The sequence below is a fragment of the Lissotriton helveticus genome, chromosome 10 (assembly GCF_964261635.1).
Source record: "Lissotriton helveticus chromosome 10, aLisHel1.1, whole genome shotgun sequence".
In the NCBI taxonomy this organism is placed as follows: Eukaryota; Metazoa; Chordata; class Amphibia; order Caudata; family Salamandridae; genus Lissotriton; species Lissotriton helveticus.
The window spans coordinates 1,117,854,673-1,117,875,012 of NC_136071.1; the positions used below are offsets into that span (position 1 = coordinate 1,117,854,673).

A 20,340-nucleotide genomic window follows, 5' to 3' on the forward strand; every position below is an offset into this window, starting at 1 on the left:
ATGTCCAAGCCCCTCCTCCTTTCGACCCTCCCCCGTAGGCCCCGCCTCTACCGTCTGTCTGGTCTCCCGGGTTTGTTTACAGTCTGTGGGTGATCGTTGTTTTTAGGCAATGAACGGGAATCCGAACCCCTTGTTGGACCGGGAGGAGCACGGATTGAGGCTGGGCGAAAGCTTCGAGAAAAGGCCGAAGGCGGCCTTCCACACCATCCGATGTGAGTATCCGGATAGCTTGAGTACAGCTGACAGTGGAGGGTACAGACAAATTATCATCCATGAGCTAGGGCCACAGGTGTGAATCACTATTGCGAATACTGGGAGGAGGAAAGATGTTTGAGTAGCTAAAAAAAAGAGTCGTAGTTGTGAGGGACAATCCTGCGACAAAGTTGAGACAAATAGTGCACGACTCATCCCAAACTATATAATGTGCAGTCTAGTGCTCTAAATGGAATGAAAATGAGTGGAGTGTATAGAAAGGCCAAGGCATCGTAGATGAAAAAACATTTTTTATAAGACCCGTGGCCTGTGTGTAATCAAGGGTTTATCCTAATCGGCATGGGCTGTCTTTCAATGCTTGATCTGGTACTAAATAAAACTTTATTGTGCAGTCAGAATTCTGGAAATTGAAAAGCAAATGACTATTCTTATAAAGGTTATGCCCCACACCTGACCGATATCCACTTTCCACAGAACACCTCCTATTCTCTCTGTTGCTTCATGTCCTCCAAGTTTAAATCTGACAATAGGAACATTTTGGAAGACTGAGCAGACATTTTGAACCTAGCAGTTTTAGTGCACTTCGTTTGTATTTTTTCTTTTTAATGTGGTTAGAAGCTGTTTGGAGTTGTAAACGTGAAAAGCACCAGTTTACAGCTATTGGTGGACTGGACACTTCCCCCAAAAGAAGTATTTTCCTTTGTAGGCATTTCATTCACCCCCCTTACCCCCTCCCCGGTATCTCTAATTACGTCTTTCATTTTCACCTCTTTTGACCAGAGTGCATGATGCCTAATCTGTATTAATAGTGATAAGCACTGACAGAGGTGCCAATTAAAACAGATACTACATGGTAGGTGTCTATGTATGGTCCCATTTCTGTTTTGACTGAGAACCGATGTACTGCACTAATCCGAGATAAAATGCACTCAGTTGCATACATATAAACAATAACGTACATATTATTGAAATAAGTCAAATGTTCAATTTTTTAAAAAGTAAAAAAAAACAGTGGTGGAATAATCTACGACAGGTGCACCATGCCTAGCCTACTGCTCAACACATCCCCAGCTTCACTTTAAACGTCCACAGCTGTGCTTTGTACATCTGCGCTTCCTTGGGCACACTTGGATAACATTTAGACACTGGTGACATGGTTAATGGGCCTGCTGACAGAAGTAAATATTTCACGTGTCTTTGTGGAAGAAAGGATCAGAAAGAGCTTCCAAGAGGTTAAAAGGAAAACGAAACTACTTTTAAATTTGCTGCTCCTAACCAGTGTCTTTTGAAAGCCTGCGGTTACATGCTACTTGAGACGCAGGACATCCCCACTGCCTGCAGAAATGTGAAATGGACTATGGCTTGTACACTGCCACACCAGTCAATAGCACGGTCAGCTGTGTGCCTAGTCTGTATTTATGGACCATCCGTCTCCAGGTCTACTGGTAATATCAAATACTGTCTCACTGCACGTCTGTCTGAACATTGTGTTGGCATTCCACATTATGGCAGCATAAACAAATCCTGACACACAACATGGACTGGCATTCTAGTTACTAAGGCATTTATAGAGGACATATCTGCAGTGACCGGCATTGTGGGAATACCAAAACATAACTGTTGGTATAGCCACAGTCATGTGGCGTCTGCTGCCCCAATGCCAAGCTTTTATCACATTTTGAGAGTAGTAACGCTAGCGCGGTAAACCTGCAGACCCCTTTCGGATCATAATGCTCGTAGCCCAGCAGTGTTAAGAGGGGATATGGTGCTAGAGTAGTCCGCACAATTAAGGTGTATACATTTATGTCTGTGATTGGGGGAACTGAGTTTTGTTTGTTGACAGGAATAATACAAAATTTCATCTAGCAGAGGTCGTTGTAATTCATGCTCCCATAAGTCCCGAATACGACCGTTCCTGGCAGACAGTCAAGCCAGGCTAGCGTGATAGAGGTTAGAAACAAGGTATACTCCGTCTGCATCATCTATGAATGTGGTCAATGGGGTGAACTCTGCAGGGGCGAGTGGATAAGAGGAGATATCTGTGCATGCAGTGCACTGTGGACGTGATGCAAGACAAAATGGTCCATTTGAGTTCCAGCGGCAAAACGCACGTCATCGACATGATAAATAATTTGACCACGCAGGAATAGATGCCAGAACATGTGTAGTGCATGCTGCGTCAGCGTATTTTTGACGATGACCTTTAGTGCAGAGGGTAGCCATTCGTTATCCGCAAAAGGTAGTTTAAGGAGAATATAAAAGATCTCTACTAAGTAATTGGAGACGTTTTTGTCATGCCCAGCAGGTGGTAGAGAGGGTTAGAATACCTGTGGGAGCCAAGGGAATGGAAAGAGAGATCGTAACCGGACCCCAGCTTGCTCGTGCTCAGGTCTGTCATATTGGACGGTGCACATCCCTATGGCACCAATGGTGTGCATACTGACACTGCGCTACTAGGCAATAGAGATCCCCTGATTCACTTTAACCGTCCACAGCTGTGCTTAGCACACCCCCAGCTCTGTACATCCGTGCTTCTATAATCAGATGGAGCTTCCAAGGAGATCAAAAGGAAAACAAAGCTTCTTTCAAACTTGCTGCTGCTAACCATTGTCTTTTGGTAGTTTAAGGTTACACGCTACTTGAGACGAAAGATATTTCTACTGCATGTAGAAATGTTCAAGGTACTAAGTTGTCAGAAACCTTGATAGTTGTTCTCAAAATGTTGCACTGTTGCACATTTTGACATCCTCTAGTGTTGATTGTTCCGATTCTCCTCTCACATAAAATGCCAGATACACCAGCATTCGTATCACCAGCCTCTTTTATTGAGACTTCACCACTCTGTTCTGCACTTACTCTTTCAATGGCACATTCATATTCGCGATTTAGATCCTTGATACATAAAGTCAATAGTCTTGGAATCCCGAGTGTAATTTTCATAGAATGGTGTGCCCCCCACAAGCTTCTTGTTCTACTAGCGCCTGGTCTGCACTTTAACAACACTTTATTTTTATGTTGTATTTTATTCTTGTCACTAATTCATTTACATTGATTTTATTTCATTTATTTTTCGTTCCAAGTGGTGGCACAGTAAGCTTAAAGCTAGGTATGCACTCATTATCCCTTGATGCCGATCTAGAAATAAGATGCCTATATCACATTACCTTGAGTAGCATCCGTATACAAAATGTACTATACAAACCTTTTTTTCTGCAGCATCTGAATTATGTAATAAAAGGGGCTGTGGCTATTGAAGTGCTACATTGTTTACAGTGACCTCACTGGCCATTTTTGTTTGGACACTTACACCTCGCTGGTGTTGGCATCTAGACTGTATCACCAGCCGCAACCCTTTATCTTGAAAAACAAAGTCACTGATATGGTAGCATTATTCCCGGAAACATAGAAACAGAATGCAAATGTTCTGCACTTTTTTTAATGTTTTCCCTTTCCTTGATTAGATGATTTCAAACCAGCTTCGATTGACACCTCCTGTGAAGGAGAGCTGCAGGTTGGAAAAGGAGATGAAGTTACAATTACTTTGCCACATATCCCAGTAAGATTTGCCTTTTCAATTACTTCTTATCATGATTATTACTCTATTACTGGTATTATATGAGCGTTTTAAACGTAATCTTGCTACATTGATCTTCATGGAAGATTATACAACTTTTTTAATGTTGCATATCATTCATCCATCTTTTTTCCATTTTATATGTTACGCTTGCCTTACTTACATCTGTGAATTACTAAATATATTTCTTTATTATATTATCTCACCAGGATTGGTAGAGAGCACATCTGAGAGTTGAGTTTGTCACAGTAAAGCATTGAGGCAGGGAGTTGGTAGGGTGATGTTGATACAGAAGAGCCTTGATGGCTGCTGGGTTGAGCTAGCAGCAGGAAGCACAGTGGGTTCATTCGCTTCCTCGCCACAGAGAATGGGACCTCATTCATGGGGAATTATGGGACAAAGGATCTGTGTCTGTAATTCAGAGGCCTCAGCAGTAATCAGACCAGACAATGGAGGCTAGGACTAAGCCCAGCATGACAGAGTACAAGAGAGCACAAAAGCAGATGAGAAAAAAAATGGAGGTACTACAAGAGACCGCCACATGGACGAGGTGGAGATGGACCAGTAGACTACTAACACCTCTCTGTTCTTTGGCTCGCTGTTGCGCACACACATCCAGCAGAAAAAGGATTCCTGAAAGTCCTTTACTAATCTTTGTTCAGGCCATGTTGGTTTCAGGGAACTGAAAGGAATTGCCCCTAGATTGTGTTTCTAAAGGTATTTACAGAGTTAGGCGGAGATGCGTTGCCAAAGGGGGCATCTCATAAAAAGTTACGGACTGGCCTCACACACCGCCCGGTGTCATGCTTCATCATCGGCTGTTCTCGCCCTCTAAAAACTTGGTTTGATAGAGGGCGGGTGTGAGAAGTTGGCCTGGTAGGGGATGTTTCCAATTCTGGAACCACCTACTACCTGACCAAACAATCCCCTTATGGTGTCTGGTTGTAAGTCAACCTTATTAGACAAGCTATCCTAGTGGTAGCATGGACTAAGCAGCCTAAAGGCTTAACTTAAGAGGTCGTGTTAAGCGAGCTGTTTTACCACATACAATCCTGTAATACCAAATGAAAGGACACCACACAAGTATATATTATAAAAATATATGTGTTTATTACTAAAAACAATCCCCAGTATTCTTTATGAATAAAGGGGCACAAGCGTTAAATCAAAAGCACTGTTTAAACATACAAAGTTGCACAATTATGGATGAGGGCAGGGGGCCACTCGAACCATATACTAAACAAGTGGTATAAGAGAGGCCACTCGAACAGTGGTTAGGCCTAGGGCCTAAGGAATCGCTGGGAGCAGTCAGGACAAGCAATGCTGAAGTCGGGAATGGCCCTCGGGATTCGGGAGATGTGCGGAAAGCGCACGCATGCACCAATGTTAACCAATGGTGCGTAAAAGTCAAATAGTTAAAGTTTAAGGACACTTCCGCTGAACCTAGAGGAACAAAACTTAACACACAGACCCTAGAGGTGTGCACCAGTGTGGGAACACCGGCGGAGCAAAGTTACCTCACCCACAGGAAGTGGGTGCACAGGGTCGAAGTGGCGTCGGGTTTTGACACGCAGGCTCTTGGTGCTTGAAGCTGAAAGGGCTGCAGGCAGGGTGAAGACGAAGTGTCCGGTGGAGTCCAAGGGTGGACTCAAGTTGTAGAGTACCTGAAAGCAGAGGGGACAGAGTCTGGGTCACTCAGCAGTGACCAGGGTGGAACCAGGACGGAACCAGGCAATGTCGGGCGCAATCAGGTGGTCGTCGAGGCGCTTCTCTTCGCTGTCACGTGGGCTCTGGGGCATCTGCGACGTCCAGGAGCAGGTCACGATCTGTCCCACGCAGGCTCTCACCGTCGGTGCAGTCGGCTTCCGGTTTGGAGCAAACAAGCCTTGGTAAGAGCAATCCACGCGGGATTGGAAGATGGCGTCTTACTCGGACCAGGAAGGTCAGAGTCGGGGCTCCCTTTCAGGGGAGCTGGTGTGGATCTGGAGCAACCAGAATCACGAGTCTTCTTTTGTAGTTCGTCGGCACAGGGACCACAAGCCAGCTGGCAAGTGACCGGGCCAACGCGTTGAGCCAAATCGTGCCAAAGGGCCCCACGCAGCACTCGTCGAGTGTGGAGGGCTGAACTTCGGCTCAGGAGTAGCTCAGGGTGGGGGCTTCTCAAACCCCGGTGTACAGCTTCGAGGGTCACTCGTGGGCTGCACGGTCAGCGTCTCGTGGTCACTTCAAGATGGCGTGCCCCACGCTTCCGGTCGCCTCCACGGGTCTCAGCTTTGCAGGGACTGTGGATCGGGCTGTTAGAAGCTGGGCAGGCTTGATCTCGTCGATCTCAGTCGCTCGAGTTCCGGCGGGAACTGCAACTAAGTAGACGTCGAGGGCTGGATGGTGCCTGCTGCTGCAGGGTGGTCACTCCTTGACCACAAGGGAGATTCTTCGGGCTTCCACGTTGAAATGGAGGGCGAAGGGTCCGGAATATCGTTTCAAATGTTTCTTCCAGGAAATCTGATGTGCATTGGCACTGCTCCCACTCTTATTCGAATCTGGTGGGCGTGATTACCTGCTAGGTCCCCTCCTATGGGTGGGACCCAGGAAGTGGGTGGATACACCCCCTTCCTTTGATCCAGGCCGCCCTGGCACGAGGGCTGGAGTGCCCCAGAACCGGTTTGGCCGGATTATGCAAGGGGCAGCCTTGTGCGCCCCAGGCAGTGTCTGGTTTCTTTCAAACCTCCCTGCTACAATACACTATCTCCTGTCTGGAGGGCGGTGACACCCTCCTGTGACAGGAAACCCTTTGTCCAGGACCCCCTTGACTGGGTTTCGGTCAGCTCCAGGGGTCCAGACATTTGTCTGTGGCAGAGGCATCCATTTTGTGGATCGTAAGGCCTTTGGAGAAATCAACCGCATTAAAGTGAAGTAACATGTCTTACCCCTCTAGAGGGGTGGAATGCCATCCCCGTCGCCAGAACTGGCGAGGGGATGGTATTCCAAAGCGTATGACACCTTACACGACATGTTTTGATAAAGCCAAACCAGAGTTGCTAAATAACCGCGAGGATTATAAGGCACTTAATAGTATATGGTATGGCATTATCCTGAAACAGCTTAGGGATTTGTTCCCGACGGCTGCAGACAGGCTCAGCTCATGCTAGAGCTCCATCTCACATAAAACCATGCACCCAGCCTCCAGGATTGGTGAGGCCTGACTATAGGAGTGGCTCACAGGTTTACATGTGTCCAGATATAGGTTTAGACATAGGTATACTATGTCTAAGCAAGGGGTGTGTACACCACCTTACCCCAGCTGAGTGATCAGCCAGTTGTGTCAATTTAAGAACCAGCCAGGGGTGGCAAAAGTTATGCTGCAGCCCCTGGTAGGCCTTAGTGGCTCCTGTGCCCTGTGCACCTATAGTGCATTCTACAGGGGCTGACAAGGAGTCCATTTCCAATTGGTATGTACCTAGGGTACATGGAATCCATTTTACAGAGAGAGCAGATGGCCTGGGGCCCTGATTAGCAGGGAACCAGGTCAACTAAGTCAAAAAACCAGCTAAACACAGGCAAAAATCTGGGGTAACCATAGTCAGGTAGCCACCTTCCTACATAACCCCCCCCCAAACGAAAGGAGATAAGGCTATCCTTGGCCAGGTAAGCCTATATTGCCTGAGTGGCCATATAAGGAAGTACCTGCACTAGCATGGGTACCCCCTGTCTCATGGTCCACTAAGCAGTCCCTCACCCTTTGGGTATTAGAGGGTCTCCACCATAGGGAATCACTACCTTGGGTGTGTTTATGCAAAGTTAAAGGCTGGTTTGGATATGGAGTATTGAAGCGAGGCTCTACTAATTTAGGGCTTAGCTTCCTCCAATTATCTTCCACCATGTGTGCCTTTCTCTCTTTAACTGAGTTGCACTGTGCTCTCAGGGTCAACCTCTGGCTACCTAAAGCTGGAGGCTGGGTCCCTCTGTTTGGCTTGCTGGAGGGACAGTTCAGGTTTGGGCCCCTTGGGTCCCAGGTTTGGCTGTGCCCAACAGAATCCATCTGTGGGAGGTCCCTAAGTGTTTTTAAGGGGGCTCCCTCAGGAGTTTTTAAAGTTTTCACCTTACTAGGGCTACTAGTTTTGGTGCACCTAATCTTTTGATGGGGGTGCTTTATTTGACAGGGGGCCCTCTGGGTCTCACTGTCCTTCTTGTCCTCTGCAGCCCTGGGCTGGCTAAGGCAAGGTAGAGAGGGGCAGGTTACCTGCTCCAGACTGGGTCCCACCTGAGAAGGGTCCACTGACATCAGAGGTTCTGTTAGGCTAGGCCCAACCACCTCTGGGGCAGCTCCTTCATCAGGGGTAAGATCAGTTCCCTGAGGAGGCTGATCCTGTCCTAAAGTCTGGTGAGGGGGAGATTTCTCTTCCTCCTCCATGCTCTCAGTTTGTGTGGAGTTATCCATCATTTCAGGTTTCACAACACACATGTCAGTTTGGGTTTGGGCTGTGGCCATCACAGCCCCACCAACCTTTTCAGGAGGAGACTCAGTTTGGGTTTCTGCTGTTATCATAACAGCTTTGCTATCCTGTTCAGGAAGAGCTTTTGCTAAAGATGGGGCAGGGAGTATCTCCGCCCTACCAACCTTTTCAGGAAGGACATCTTGAATTGGGGCTGTAGCCATTACAGCCCCACTAACCTTTCCATTGGAATTTACCATTCTAGAATGGATTTCCTGTTCAACCCCAGCCCAGGCTGAGATTTCTAAATCATTACCCAGTAGACAGTCTACAGGCAAGTTTGGGGACACTGCCACTCTCTTTGGGCCAGTGACACCTCCCCAGCTGAGACTTACTACTGCCATGGGATGATTTGTTTGGATGCCATCAATGTTTATTACCTGGTATGTGGCACCAGGTAAAAGTTGCTTAGAGGGGACTATGCCATCAGCCACCATGGTGATGCTAGCCCCTGTGTCTCTAAAAGCTTCAACTCTTAAACCATTGATGATGGGTTCTTGTCTATACTTACTCAAAGTATTTGGGCAAGCAGAGAAGTTGGCAAACCCCATGCCAGTCTCATAAACAAGATCATTGGGTGATGGGGACCTGGATAGGCCAGGGTCCACCTGATTTCCAAAAGTAAACCCACCCAGATTCCTGGATGTGCTCCCACTTCCTGGGGGATTACTGCTGACAGTAACAGGAGGTGTTGAAGCTGGCTTTGGAGGTATATTTTCTTTATTGTTATTCTTGGGACAACAGTTATCTGTTTTGTAATGCCCCACCTGTTTACAGGCATAACAATAAGGCTTTTTCTCAGTTGAAGAAGTGTCTTGGGACCCACCCCCATCCTTGGAGTTTTGGGGCCCTGGGGAAGTCTTTTCTTTACTTTTATCCCCACCCTTATCTTGAGGCTTGGTAGACTCCTTCTTCTGGTTACTGTCCTGATTCTTAGGCCTAATCCTGGTTCTGACCCATTTGTCTGCCTTCTTTCCCAATTCTTGGGGAGAGGTCAGATCAGAGTCTACCAGGTGCTGGTGTAAGAGCTGGTTCTGACAATTACTTAGGATCTGCTCCCTCATAATCAAATTATACAATCCTGTAAAGTCATGTACTTTGCTGCCATGTAGCCAACCCTCCAGAGCCTTAGTAGCACAATCTACAAAATCAGTCCAGTCCTGAGTCTGTGTCTTCTGGGTGTCTCTGAACTTTAACCTGTACTGTTCAGTGGTTAAGCCAAACCCATCTATCAGAACACTCTTCAGGACTTTGTAATTGTTTGCATCCTCATGTCTGACAGTGAGGAGCTTGTCCCTCCCTTTCTCTGAAAAGGAGTACCATAAGATTGCTGCCCACTGTTCCTCAGGAACCTGCTGTACCATGCAGGCTCTCTCAAGAGCAGTCATCCATTTGTGGATGTCATCCCCTTCTTTGAAGGGGGGCACAATCTTTGTCAGGTTTCTACTATCATAGGACCTGGGTTTCTCTTTAGGAATATTGCTGCCACCAGTGGCACCTAAGCCACACAATTTTTGCTCTCTTGCCAAGGCAAGTCTAGCTTGAGCCAAGGCTACCTCCTCCCTCTCTATCTGGAGTTTGACAGCCCTCATTCTGGCCCTATGTTCTAGCTTTTGAGAAGCACCCATGCTTCTCTGTGATTCTCTGGAGGCACTAGAAATATGAGAGTCCCCCGAGGGGGATCTCACTCTTCTGTTGCCTGGGAGAATAACATGTTGGGTTCTGGGGAGGTGCTGGCCCTCTCCATTCCCCAGTAGGTCCAAGTTGGCCTGGCTAAGCCTACCAACTGGAACCTGGCTACCCTGATCCTGTACTTCTAAGTCCTCAACCTCTGAGTCCTCATCCAAGTCATCATCATCCTCCTCTTCAGGGGGATCAACTGCAGGGGGGTTCCCTTCAGTTCCTGTATCTAGGGAAGCTGCTTTTGCCCTCTCTAAGTCATCCTGTTCTAGGAGTCCTATCAGGATTAGGCAGGTGGGGCTTCTGCCCCTTTTTAACCCTCTTGCTTTGCACAAGACAATCAAGTCTCTGCGGGTTAGTTTGTCATATCCAGAAGTTGCCTGGGTAGGGTCAACTGTCACAGGACTAGACCCTGAGGCCTTTCCTGTGTCGGACATGGTTACTAGTGAGGTGTAAGTGGTGCACTTACCTACACTAAGTGTTTTCCTACTGGACCTTGCTAGTGAGTTGTAGTCAGGGGTGTGCTACTCCCTTCAACCTACAACTACTAAGTTCAGTAGAACTTAATATGCTAAGCTTTTGATTTTATATGTACCTAGAGGTACTTGATGTGATCTTTCAATTTGATATAAAGATTGCAATGGTAAAACAACAGCAAGCTCAAATCCGCACCGCTGCTCACCAATGTGAGAAGTTGGCCTGGTAGGGGATGTTTCCAATTCTGGAACCACCTACTACCTGACCAAACAATCCCCTTATGGTGTCTGGTTGTAAGTCAACCTTATTAGACAAGCTATCCTAGTGGTAGCATGGACTAAGCAGCCTAAAGGCTTAACTTAAGAGGTCGTGTTAAGCGAGCTGTTTTACCACATACAATCCTGTAATACCAAATGAAAGGACACCACACAAGTATATATTATAAAAATATATGTGTTTATTACTAAAAACAATCCCCAGTATTCTTTATGAATAAAGGGGCACAAGCGTTAAATCAAAAGCACTGTTTAAACATACAAAGTTGCACAATTATGGATGAGGGCAGGGGGCCACTCGAACCATATACTAAACAAGTGGTATAAGAGAGGCCACTCGAACAGTGGTTAGGCCTAGGGCCTAAGGAATCGCTGGGAGCAGTCAGGACAAGCAATGCTGAAGTCGGGAATGGCCCTCGGGATTCGGGAGATGTGCGGAAAGCGCACGCATGCACCAATGTTAACCAATGGTGCGTAAAAGTCAAATAGTTAAAGTTTAAGGACACTTCCGCTGAACCTAGAGGAACAAAACTTAACACACAGACCCTAGAGGTGTGCACCAGTGTGGGAACACCGGCGGAGCAAAGTTACCTCACCCACAGGAAGTGGGTGCACAGGGTCGAAGTGGCGTCGGGTTTTGACACGCAGGCTCTTGGTGCTTGAAGCTGAAAGGGCTGCAGGCAGGGTGAAGACGAAGTGTCCGGTGGAGTCCAAGGGTGGACTCAAGTTGTAGAGTACCTGAAAGCAGAGGGGACAGAGTCTGGGTCACTCAGCAGTGACCAGGGTGGAACCAGGACGGAACCAGGCAATGTCGGGCGCAATCAGGTGGTCGTCGAGGCGCTTCTCTTCGCTGTCACGTGGGCTCTGGGGCATCTGCGACGTCCAGGAGCAGGTCACGATCTGTCCCACGCAGGCTCTCACCGTCGGTGCAGTCGGCTTCCGGTTTGGAGCAAACAAGCCTTGGTAAGAGCAATCCACGCGGGATTGGAAGATGGCGTCTTACTCGGACCAGGAAGGTCAGAGTCGGGGCTCCCTTTCAGGGGAGCTGGTGTGGATCTGGAGCAACCAGAATCACGAGTCTTCTTTTGTAGTTCGTCGGCACAGGGACCACAAGCCAGCTGGCAAGTGACCGGGCCAACGCGTTGAGCCAAATCGTGCCAAAGGGCCCCACGCAGCACTCGTCGAGTGTGGAGGGCTGAACTTCGGCTCAGGAGTAGCTCAGGGTGGGGGCTTCTCAAACCCCGGTGTACAGCTTCGAGGGTCACTCGTGGGCTGCACGGTCAGCGTCTCGTGGTCACTTCAAGATGGCGTGCCCCACGCTTCCGGTCGCCTCCACGGGTCTCAGCTTTGCAGGGACTGTGGATCGGGCTGTTAGAAGCTGGGCAGGCTTGATCTCGTCGATCTCAGTCGCTCGAGTTCCGGCGGGAACTGCAACTAAGTAGACGTCGAGGGCTGGATGGTGCCTGCTGCTGCAGGGTGGTCACTCCTTGACCACAAGGGAGATTCTTCGGGCTTCCACGTTGAAATGGAGGGCGAAGGGTCCGGAATATCGTTTCAAATGTTTCTTCCAGGAAATCTGATGTGCATTGGCACTGCTCCCACTCTTATTCGAATCTGGTGGGCGTGATTACCTGCTAGGTCCCCTCCTATGGGTGGGACCCAGGAAGTGGGTGGATACACCCCCTTCCTTTGATCCAGGCCGCCCTGGCACGAGGGCTGGAGTGCCCCAGAACCGGTTTGGCCGGATTATGCAAGGGGCAGCCTTGTGCGCCCCAGGCAGTGTCTGGTTTCTTTCAAACCTCCCTGCTACAATACACTATCTCCTGTCTGGAGGGCGGTGACACCCTCCTGTGACAGGAAACCCTTTGTCCAGGACCCCCTTGACTGGGTTTCGGTCAGCTCCAGGGGTCCAGACATTTGTCTGTGGCAGAGGCATCCATTTTGTGGATCGTAAGGCCTTTGGAGAAATCAACCGCATTAAAGTGAAGTAACATGTCTTACCCCTCTAGAGGGGTGGAATGCCATCCCCGTCGCCAGAACTGGCGAGGGGATGGTATTCCAAAGCGTATGACACCTTACACGACATGTTTTGATAAAGCCAAACCAGAGTTGCTAAATAACCGCGAGGATTATAAGGCACTTAATAGTATATGGTATGGCATTATCCTGAAACAGCTTAGGGATTTGTTCCCGACGGCTGCAGACAGGCTCAGCTCATGCTAGAGCTCCATCTCACATAAAACCATGCACCCAGCCTCCAGGATTGGTGAGGCCTGACTATAGGAGTGGCTCACAGGTTTACATGTGTCCAGATATAGGTTTAGACATAGGTATACTATGTCTAAGCAAGGGGTGTGTACACCACCTTACCCCAGCTGAGTGATCAGCCAGTTGTGTCAATTTAAGAACCAGCCAGGGGTGGCAAAAGTTATGCTGCAGCCCCTGGTAGGCCTTAGTGGCTCCTGTGCCCTGTGCACCTATAGTGCATTCTACAGGGGCTGACAAGGAGTCCATTTCCAATTGGTATGTACCTAGGGTACATGGAATCCATTTTACAGAGAGAGCAGATGGCCTGGGGCCCTGATTAGCAGGGAACCAGGTCAACTAAGTCAAAAAACCAGCTAAACACAGGCAAAAATCTGGGGTAACCATAGTCAGGTAGCCACCTTCCTACAGCGGGCATACACCTGGAGACAGGGATGCACTTCTAAATCTAAGTGATGGTCGTGGGGGGAGTGAAGAAGTGAATTAAAAACCAATACCCATGTCCATATCCTAAGTTTATTCAGGGATCAAAGGTATGGTAGTTCCTTAGCAGAAACATGTCGACCCTTTATAACACGGTGAAGGGAGATTAATGTCCCATATCACCAACCACTTCTTTTAACTACCATACCTTTCATCCCTGAATAAACTTAGGATATGGACAAGGATAATGGTTTTTAGGTCTCGCTGAACTAACGCACATGCGTTGTTCTGTGAGAGTATAGTAGGCAAAACAGCTCTTGAAACCAGCGAGGATTGTCCCCAATGCATGTGAGGTACTCAAGCACGACGCTTTCCCAGCACGCGCTTGATTACCTCACATGCATTCCCTCCCACTCGCTCGCACATCAAAGGCTGCTGCTCCCCTGCCAATGCGCTCCGGCCCCCCCCCAGCAATGCCAAGAGCTTGTTTTATTGCCGCGCGGCGTCACTTTTACAGCCGCGCAGCGCCAATGCTTGTTATTTTATTACCCGTGCTTTCCCCTCAGCCTCCGTCCGATCACTTTCACTTTCGCGGCTTGTTTATCTAATGCCCGGCACGCTGGCTCTGCAGGCATTGTGATCTTGGTTACATCGGCCAATCTCTTGCCGTCTCTCTGCGGTCCTCAGCCGCCTGCATGCAGCTGGAGACAGCACACAGAGGGCTGTAATGTGCATTACTCGCCCCTCACAGCCAGCAGACAGCCGTGGAGGCGCTCATGGCTTCACCTGACCGACGCCCGCATCCTTCAGCTGGCTCCTTCTCTGGAGCGCTGGTGAAAAAAATAGAGTCTGGTGAGCCACGCATTTCTTTTCTTCAGCGCCCCTCACTTAACGGCATTTTTCGCCCATCACACTTTCTTTTATTTTTCTTTATTCATTTGGGCACCCTTTTCATGACCACTTCCCCTTAGTCCGGTGCTCTGCTCTCTGTCCCTCTGCTTTTTTTTGTTTATTTTGCTAATGGTTTTGAGGAGGAGGCATGGGAAAGCAGCATTTGTAATATGAACTCGACGCTGCTGGACCCAGGATTATTTTTACAACTCCGGTAGGAAACAACATTATTTTGCGGCGCAGCAACTCTCTCCGCTCGCCCCCACCCATCCACATCGCAACCTCCTATGCAGCACTATTAGGTTCAAAAGGGTTTCCAAGAATGCTAATATAAATGGAGGCTAATAACCTTCACATGCTTGTAGCACTAATGCCATAATATAACACAATCATATGAGAAACACATATTGTTGCGAAATTATAATCTTGGATACCATTAAAAAAAAACAGACAGTACAGCTCTGGAACAGAGGGTCGTTTTATACAGGTATTGTATCACATCACAATATTTAAATATTACGTACAGATGCAATATTGTGGTATAAAGCTTTGTTATATATTGTTCATGTGTATAGCACTTTAATATGCATTGTCTGACCGCTTTCAAAGCGCTCGGAGGTTCGCTAGGATAAGTTTACTGGCAGCTGCAGAATCTAATTTTAAAATAACATATGTGGCCTTTTGGGGAAATATTTCGACAACATTCGACAGGTGACCTTGTGCACACTTTTTATAACTCCTTTCAACAATGGTCGCTTTGTGATCAGTCATCAGTGGCAGACTGCAACCATGGCAAGTCCATTTTCTATGTTTGCAGCTAATGCCCTATGAGCAGGCTTGTGTTTCGGTTGCTCTCCGCCCAGGGGTAACCTATCTGTTTGGCTCATCTCCCCACCCGGAGCGACAGAGCCAGCCTTCCTCACTATGGTGAAGGTTCACATGTTCAGCTCGGTGAGGTGGGGAACCAGGTCCTGGAGGAGACCCCTGCTGCTGCTTTCCTGGCCCAGCAGAAGAGCAAGATGCAGTTATCAACAACAACAAAAAAGGCATCAGTATCCTGGAGAGGTGCTGGACTCCCTGACTGCCGGCGGTGCAGGTGTGTCCATCTTTACACCCTTCCTGCATATCCTAAAGCACCCTTGCATTCCATAACTGATACACCTTCCCTGTACTACCTTCTAGTCCCTTTTCACCTATAGCCAATGGCCGCACATCTTGCCCCCTCCCATTTCAAACAACCTCCTGACCCATCTGGTACGCCATGCCCATTAATCCTTACAACCCACTCACTTGCTCCTACAGCCCAGAACTCTTCAGCTAATTTACCCAGGCCCATTATGCAACCCCTCATTGTTTAAGTAACGCTTTGTGACTGTCACCTGTGACATCATACCGCTGTAATGTCAAGGGTTAATATCGCCCTAACTCAATTATACTAATTAATGTATCACAAAAGGTGTTTTGATAGGAGGTTTGTACTTTATTATAGAAATCCACGTTCCGTAACAATGTTTTCTTACCTACACATACCATAATTATGTTTTAGTTGTACACTGAGCACTTAATTATAGCTTGTCAAGGTTACTGTGTGTTAATGTGCAGTAGGAAAATTCAGTCACCCTCTTGCAGTAAAATATTACCCACTATTCTGGTTTTTGGATTTCTGGCTGGTTTCTGGCTCTCCCGCCTGTCCATGTATCCACATTTGGCATGTACAAGATGCCCTTTTACTACATCCATGTTGAGACCTTGTCCTCCCATCCTGCATTGCAAAGTGCCCGGATGCACTCCCTTGAAGCGCGCTACATATAATAAGCTTGAAAGTAACAAAATCTCCCTGTTTCCTTGCAGGGCCCTATCCTGAGCCAAGATTCAGATAGGGGCCTCAACAGGGGAGGGGCAGAACAGGGTCAGGCTGAAAGTCGATAGTACTGGCACGCACCCAGGCTGCCTCTACATAGAGCATTATGCAGCCTGCTTACCTCTAGTATAATCCCCACCCCGCCCCCCATTATAATTAGCACAGTTTATTTGTGTTTTAAGGGATGGTAAAGACTTCTTTAGGGCTCTGCAGTTAGCCTAGGAAGAGTCCCTGGAATGAATTTGCTTGAACATGTTGCACCATAGCTGAAGCGTTTGGTAATCTGGGAAAGACCCCTGTCCAAATCCCCCTCAACCCTATTAGTGACGAGAGATAATAGTTTGTGACCATTCCCTGCTTGACTTCTGTATTCAGTTGTCATCTTTAGAGGTTCAGTCCAACATTTCACTCCAGGTCATTTGGAACACTGCTTCCCATCCTGAACTTTTCACATACAAACATTGATTTCATGCAAGTTAGTCTAATTAGTTCAGTGGAATACAAACAAGTCCACAACGTCCAGAGTGCATTAGTGTAGCTCACAACTTGAAAAAGCATTCATAATACCCTTGACAGGTGATCACCTTAGTTAACATTAAAATTGCTTTGTCGACTTTCAGGCCATGGTCTGTCTTTTGGAATCCCCACTGGCGTAGAGGCTTTTTAGGTCGACCTCTGCCAATGCGCTTGCGCATTGCAGATGTCGATTTATAGTAGCTGAAACAAACTCTTTGAACCAAGCGCGGATTCGGATTACATGCAGTTCATGTGATGTAATGAAGCATGAAGCTTCCCCAGGCGCGCGCTTGGCCTCGCACACCACCATCAAAGGCTTCTGCTCCCCCTCACTCCCTTTCCTCCCTCCCACTCGCTGGCCACGTCAAACGCGAGAGCTTTTGTAAAAGGGGCTTGCTTCCGACAGTGCGCGACCCGCTGGCATTTGTCTGGCATTTGTCTTCAAAGGCTCTTGAAAGCTTGAAGGCAATCTGCTTCCCCGCCCCCCTGGTGTTTCTGGCTTTTCGCACCATCGGTGTGGAATGTTGTTAACATCTTGCTCGAGCATTGGCTAGTAGGACTTCTGCGGACCCCAGTCTGTCAGATTACATCACTCTGTCTCTTTCAAGGAATTCAAAGGCATTGTAATCACCGCCATCCTACTTTTTAACTAAGGGTTGCAGAGGATTACATGTCTTAATAAGAGGCCACAGCAACCTCACATTAAACTAGCAAGATAAAAGTATAACTTTAAATGACATCTGATGTTTTTCTAGCCTTTAAAACAGTATTACGTTTTTGTAATCGGGTTGGGCCCCGTGTTGGTCAGAAGTGTTTTTAGTTTGTAATTTTATCAATTAAAAGTTGTGAAGATACATTTTTGACTAACATGTTTACAGAAACGAAGCATCGTGCATGAGTTCAAATCCTTAGACATTTAAATTTGAGACAGGGGCTTATTATATGTTTGACATCTTAATATACTTTTGCAAGAACTCTCACCGTAAGACATGCTCTGCAGTTACAGTGTCACGTGGAAACTCTTAAAATGCACATCTTGCCAACAACTTGCCCAGAGACCAATTCTGCACTTAAGAAGTTTAATGGTTATTATGCTTGCTAATATACAACCACAATTTCACTCTTTCAAGCCTCAAGCCACTGTTCACTGAATTTCAAAATAAGCTTACAATCTGTGACTACTTTAGGTCAACACTGACTTCATTTGTATCATACTCTAAGGCATGTATGCCTCCATCTGTAAACGTAAATTATCTCTATAGATCTATGCTTTTTATTCCAAAATTTTGCATTTTCGGAATAAACTGCCTTTTGAGTAGGTAAGGAAACAAACAAACTCTTTCCCATTTAATTTGCAGCCAAGTAGTGTAGCACAAAGTGATATAAAAAGTGGCACTGGATATTGCACCACCCCAGCATCACTCAGCACCACCACAGCACCACTCAGCATCACCACATCATCACTCAGCGCTACCCCAGCATCACTCAGCACCACCACATTATCACTCAGCACCACCACATTATCACTCAGCACCACCACAGCACCACTCAGCACCACCACAGCATCACTCAGCACCACCACAGCATCACTCAGCGCACCACAGCACCACTCAGCACTACCACAGCATCACTCAGCGCTACTCCAGCATCACTCAGCACCACCACAGCACCACTCAGCACCACCACAGCATCACTCCGCACCACCACAGCATCACTCAGCACCACCACAGCACCACTCAGCACCACCACAGCATCACTCAGCACCACCACAGCACCACTCAGCACCACCACAGCATCACTCAGCAGCACCACAGCACCACTCAGCACCACCACAGCATCACTCAGCACCACCACAGCACCACTCAGCACCACCACAGCACCACTCAGCACCACCACAACATCCCTCAGCGCCACCCCAGCATCACTCAGCACCACCACAGCACCACTCAGCATCACCACATCATCACTCAGCGCCACCCCAGCATCACTCAGCACCACCACATTATCACTCAGCACCACCACATTATCACTCAGCACCACCACAGCACCACTCAGCACCACCACAGCATCACTCAGCACCACCACACAATCACTCAGCACTACCACAGCATCACTCAGCACCACCACAGCATCACTCAGCACCACCACAGCATCACTCTGGAACACTACAGCATCACTCTGGAACACCACAGCATCACTATGCGCTACCACAGCATTATTATGCGCCACCACAGCATCACTCAGGGCCTCCACAGCATCACTCAGGGCCTCCACAGCATCACTCAGGGCCTCCACAGCATCACTCAGAGCCTCCACAGCATCACTCCCGGCCTCCACAGCATCACTCACGGCCTCCACAGCATCACTGACGGCCTCCACAGCATCACTCAGGGCCACCACAGCATCACTCAGGGGCACCACAACATCACTATGCGCTACCACAGCATCACTGAACGCCACAGCATCACTTGTCTCCACCACAACATCACTCCGTGCCATCACAGCATTAATCTGTGCAACCATTCAACAACAACTGGTTCAAATATGTTCTCTCAATATTTCAAGCTTTATTACAAATGTCACAAAAAGATGTTAATATTTCACTTCTGTTCTTGGATTTTCGTCACAATAAAATACACTGAACTTAATCTTCACAAAAGTTATTTACAAAAGTTTAAGCTATTGCCATTATAAATTACAATCACTTTTAAAAGCCATTGTTATTTGTAATATCAATACATCTAAGTCACGTAAATACAAAACATGTTGCATTACAAATGCTATAGGTGTCACATTTGCGAAAGTTGTAACTATTGGCATTGTAAATGACAAAGCTATTAATTTAGCTATTTTCAAAACCAACACATAAATAAAAAATTGTAATTTACAAGACCAATAGCTCAAACTTTCCTAATGCGAGACCTATTGCATTGCAAATGCTTGTTAATACACTTTTTCACTCTCCCCACAGCCATCACTTAGATTTAGAAGTGCATCCCTGTCTCCAGGTGTATGCCCGCCCTCTATCAAACCAAGTTTTTAGAGGGCGAGGACAGCCGATGATGAAGCATGACACCGGGTGGTGTGTGAGGCCAGTCCGTAACTTTTTATGCGATGCCCCCATTGGCAACGCATCTCCCCCTAACTCTGTAGATACCTTTAGGAACACAATCTAGGGGCAGTCTTCTTTTGTGGATTCATAGTAGAGTGGAGGCTGGCTTGCCCCTTAGCCCCGAGCCTCTGGTTCCCACCCTTGGCATCTGCTAAGGTTAGTGTGTATGAACTGAAAGGAATTTCCAGATATTTCCTTTCTTTCTCTGGTCAATGATATGTCCCATTTGAAGACCAGTACTTATTTTCAGACAATCTTCTACAGTAGATTGAATGCACCCTCAGAATAGTTGTTGAGACAGGCTATCCCCATCGCTGCGCCATCACTGAAAACAACATTCTTGTTCAATTAGTGAGGTAGGATTATGTGGCTCTAGTACGTCAGGAAGCGAGAGCTCAGTTCAAGCCACTCAGGGCAGGTTATATAAGGTGGGCAATAAAGCTGGCAAACTCCTCGCATGGCTGGCTAAGAAGGAAAAGGGGCAACTTTGGATTAGAGGCATTAGAACAGAAGATCTGGGGCTGAGAGAGACTCTCCAGTATATCGATTGAGCGTTTGCA

General features: G+C 47.4%; 1 protein-coding gene across 1 annotated transcript in view; it reads left to right on the plus strand.

The window, feature by feature from the left end:
* Positions 1-22: 22 nt before the first annotated feature.
* The window catches only part of EAF1 (ELL associated factor 1), a 70,569-nt gene continuing 50,251 nt past the window's right edge, over positions 23-20,340 (plus strand). The window contains exons 1-2 of the mRNA XM_078663895.1: positions 23-212; positions 3,675-3,769. Coding sequence (XP_078520021.1) covers positions 110-212; positions 3,675-3,769 — 198 coding nt within the window. The 5' untranslated portion in view covers positions 23-109. The remainder of the gene's footprint in view (positions 213-3,674; positions 3,770-20,340) is intronic.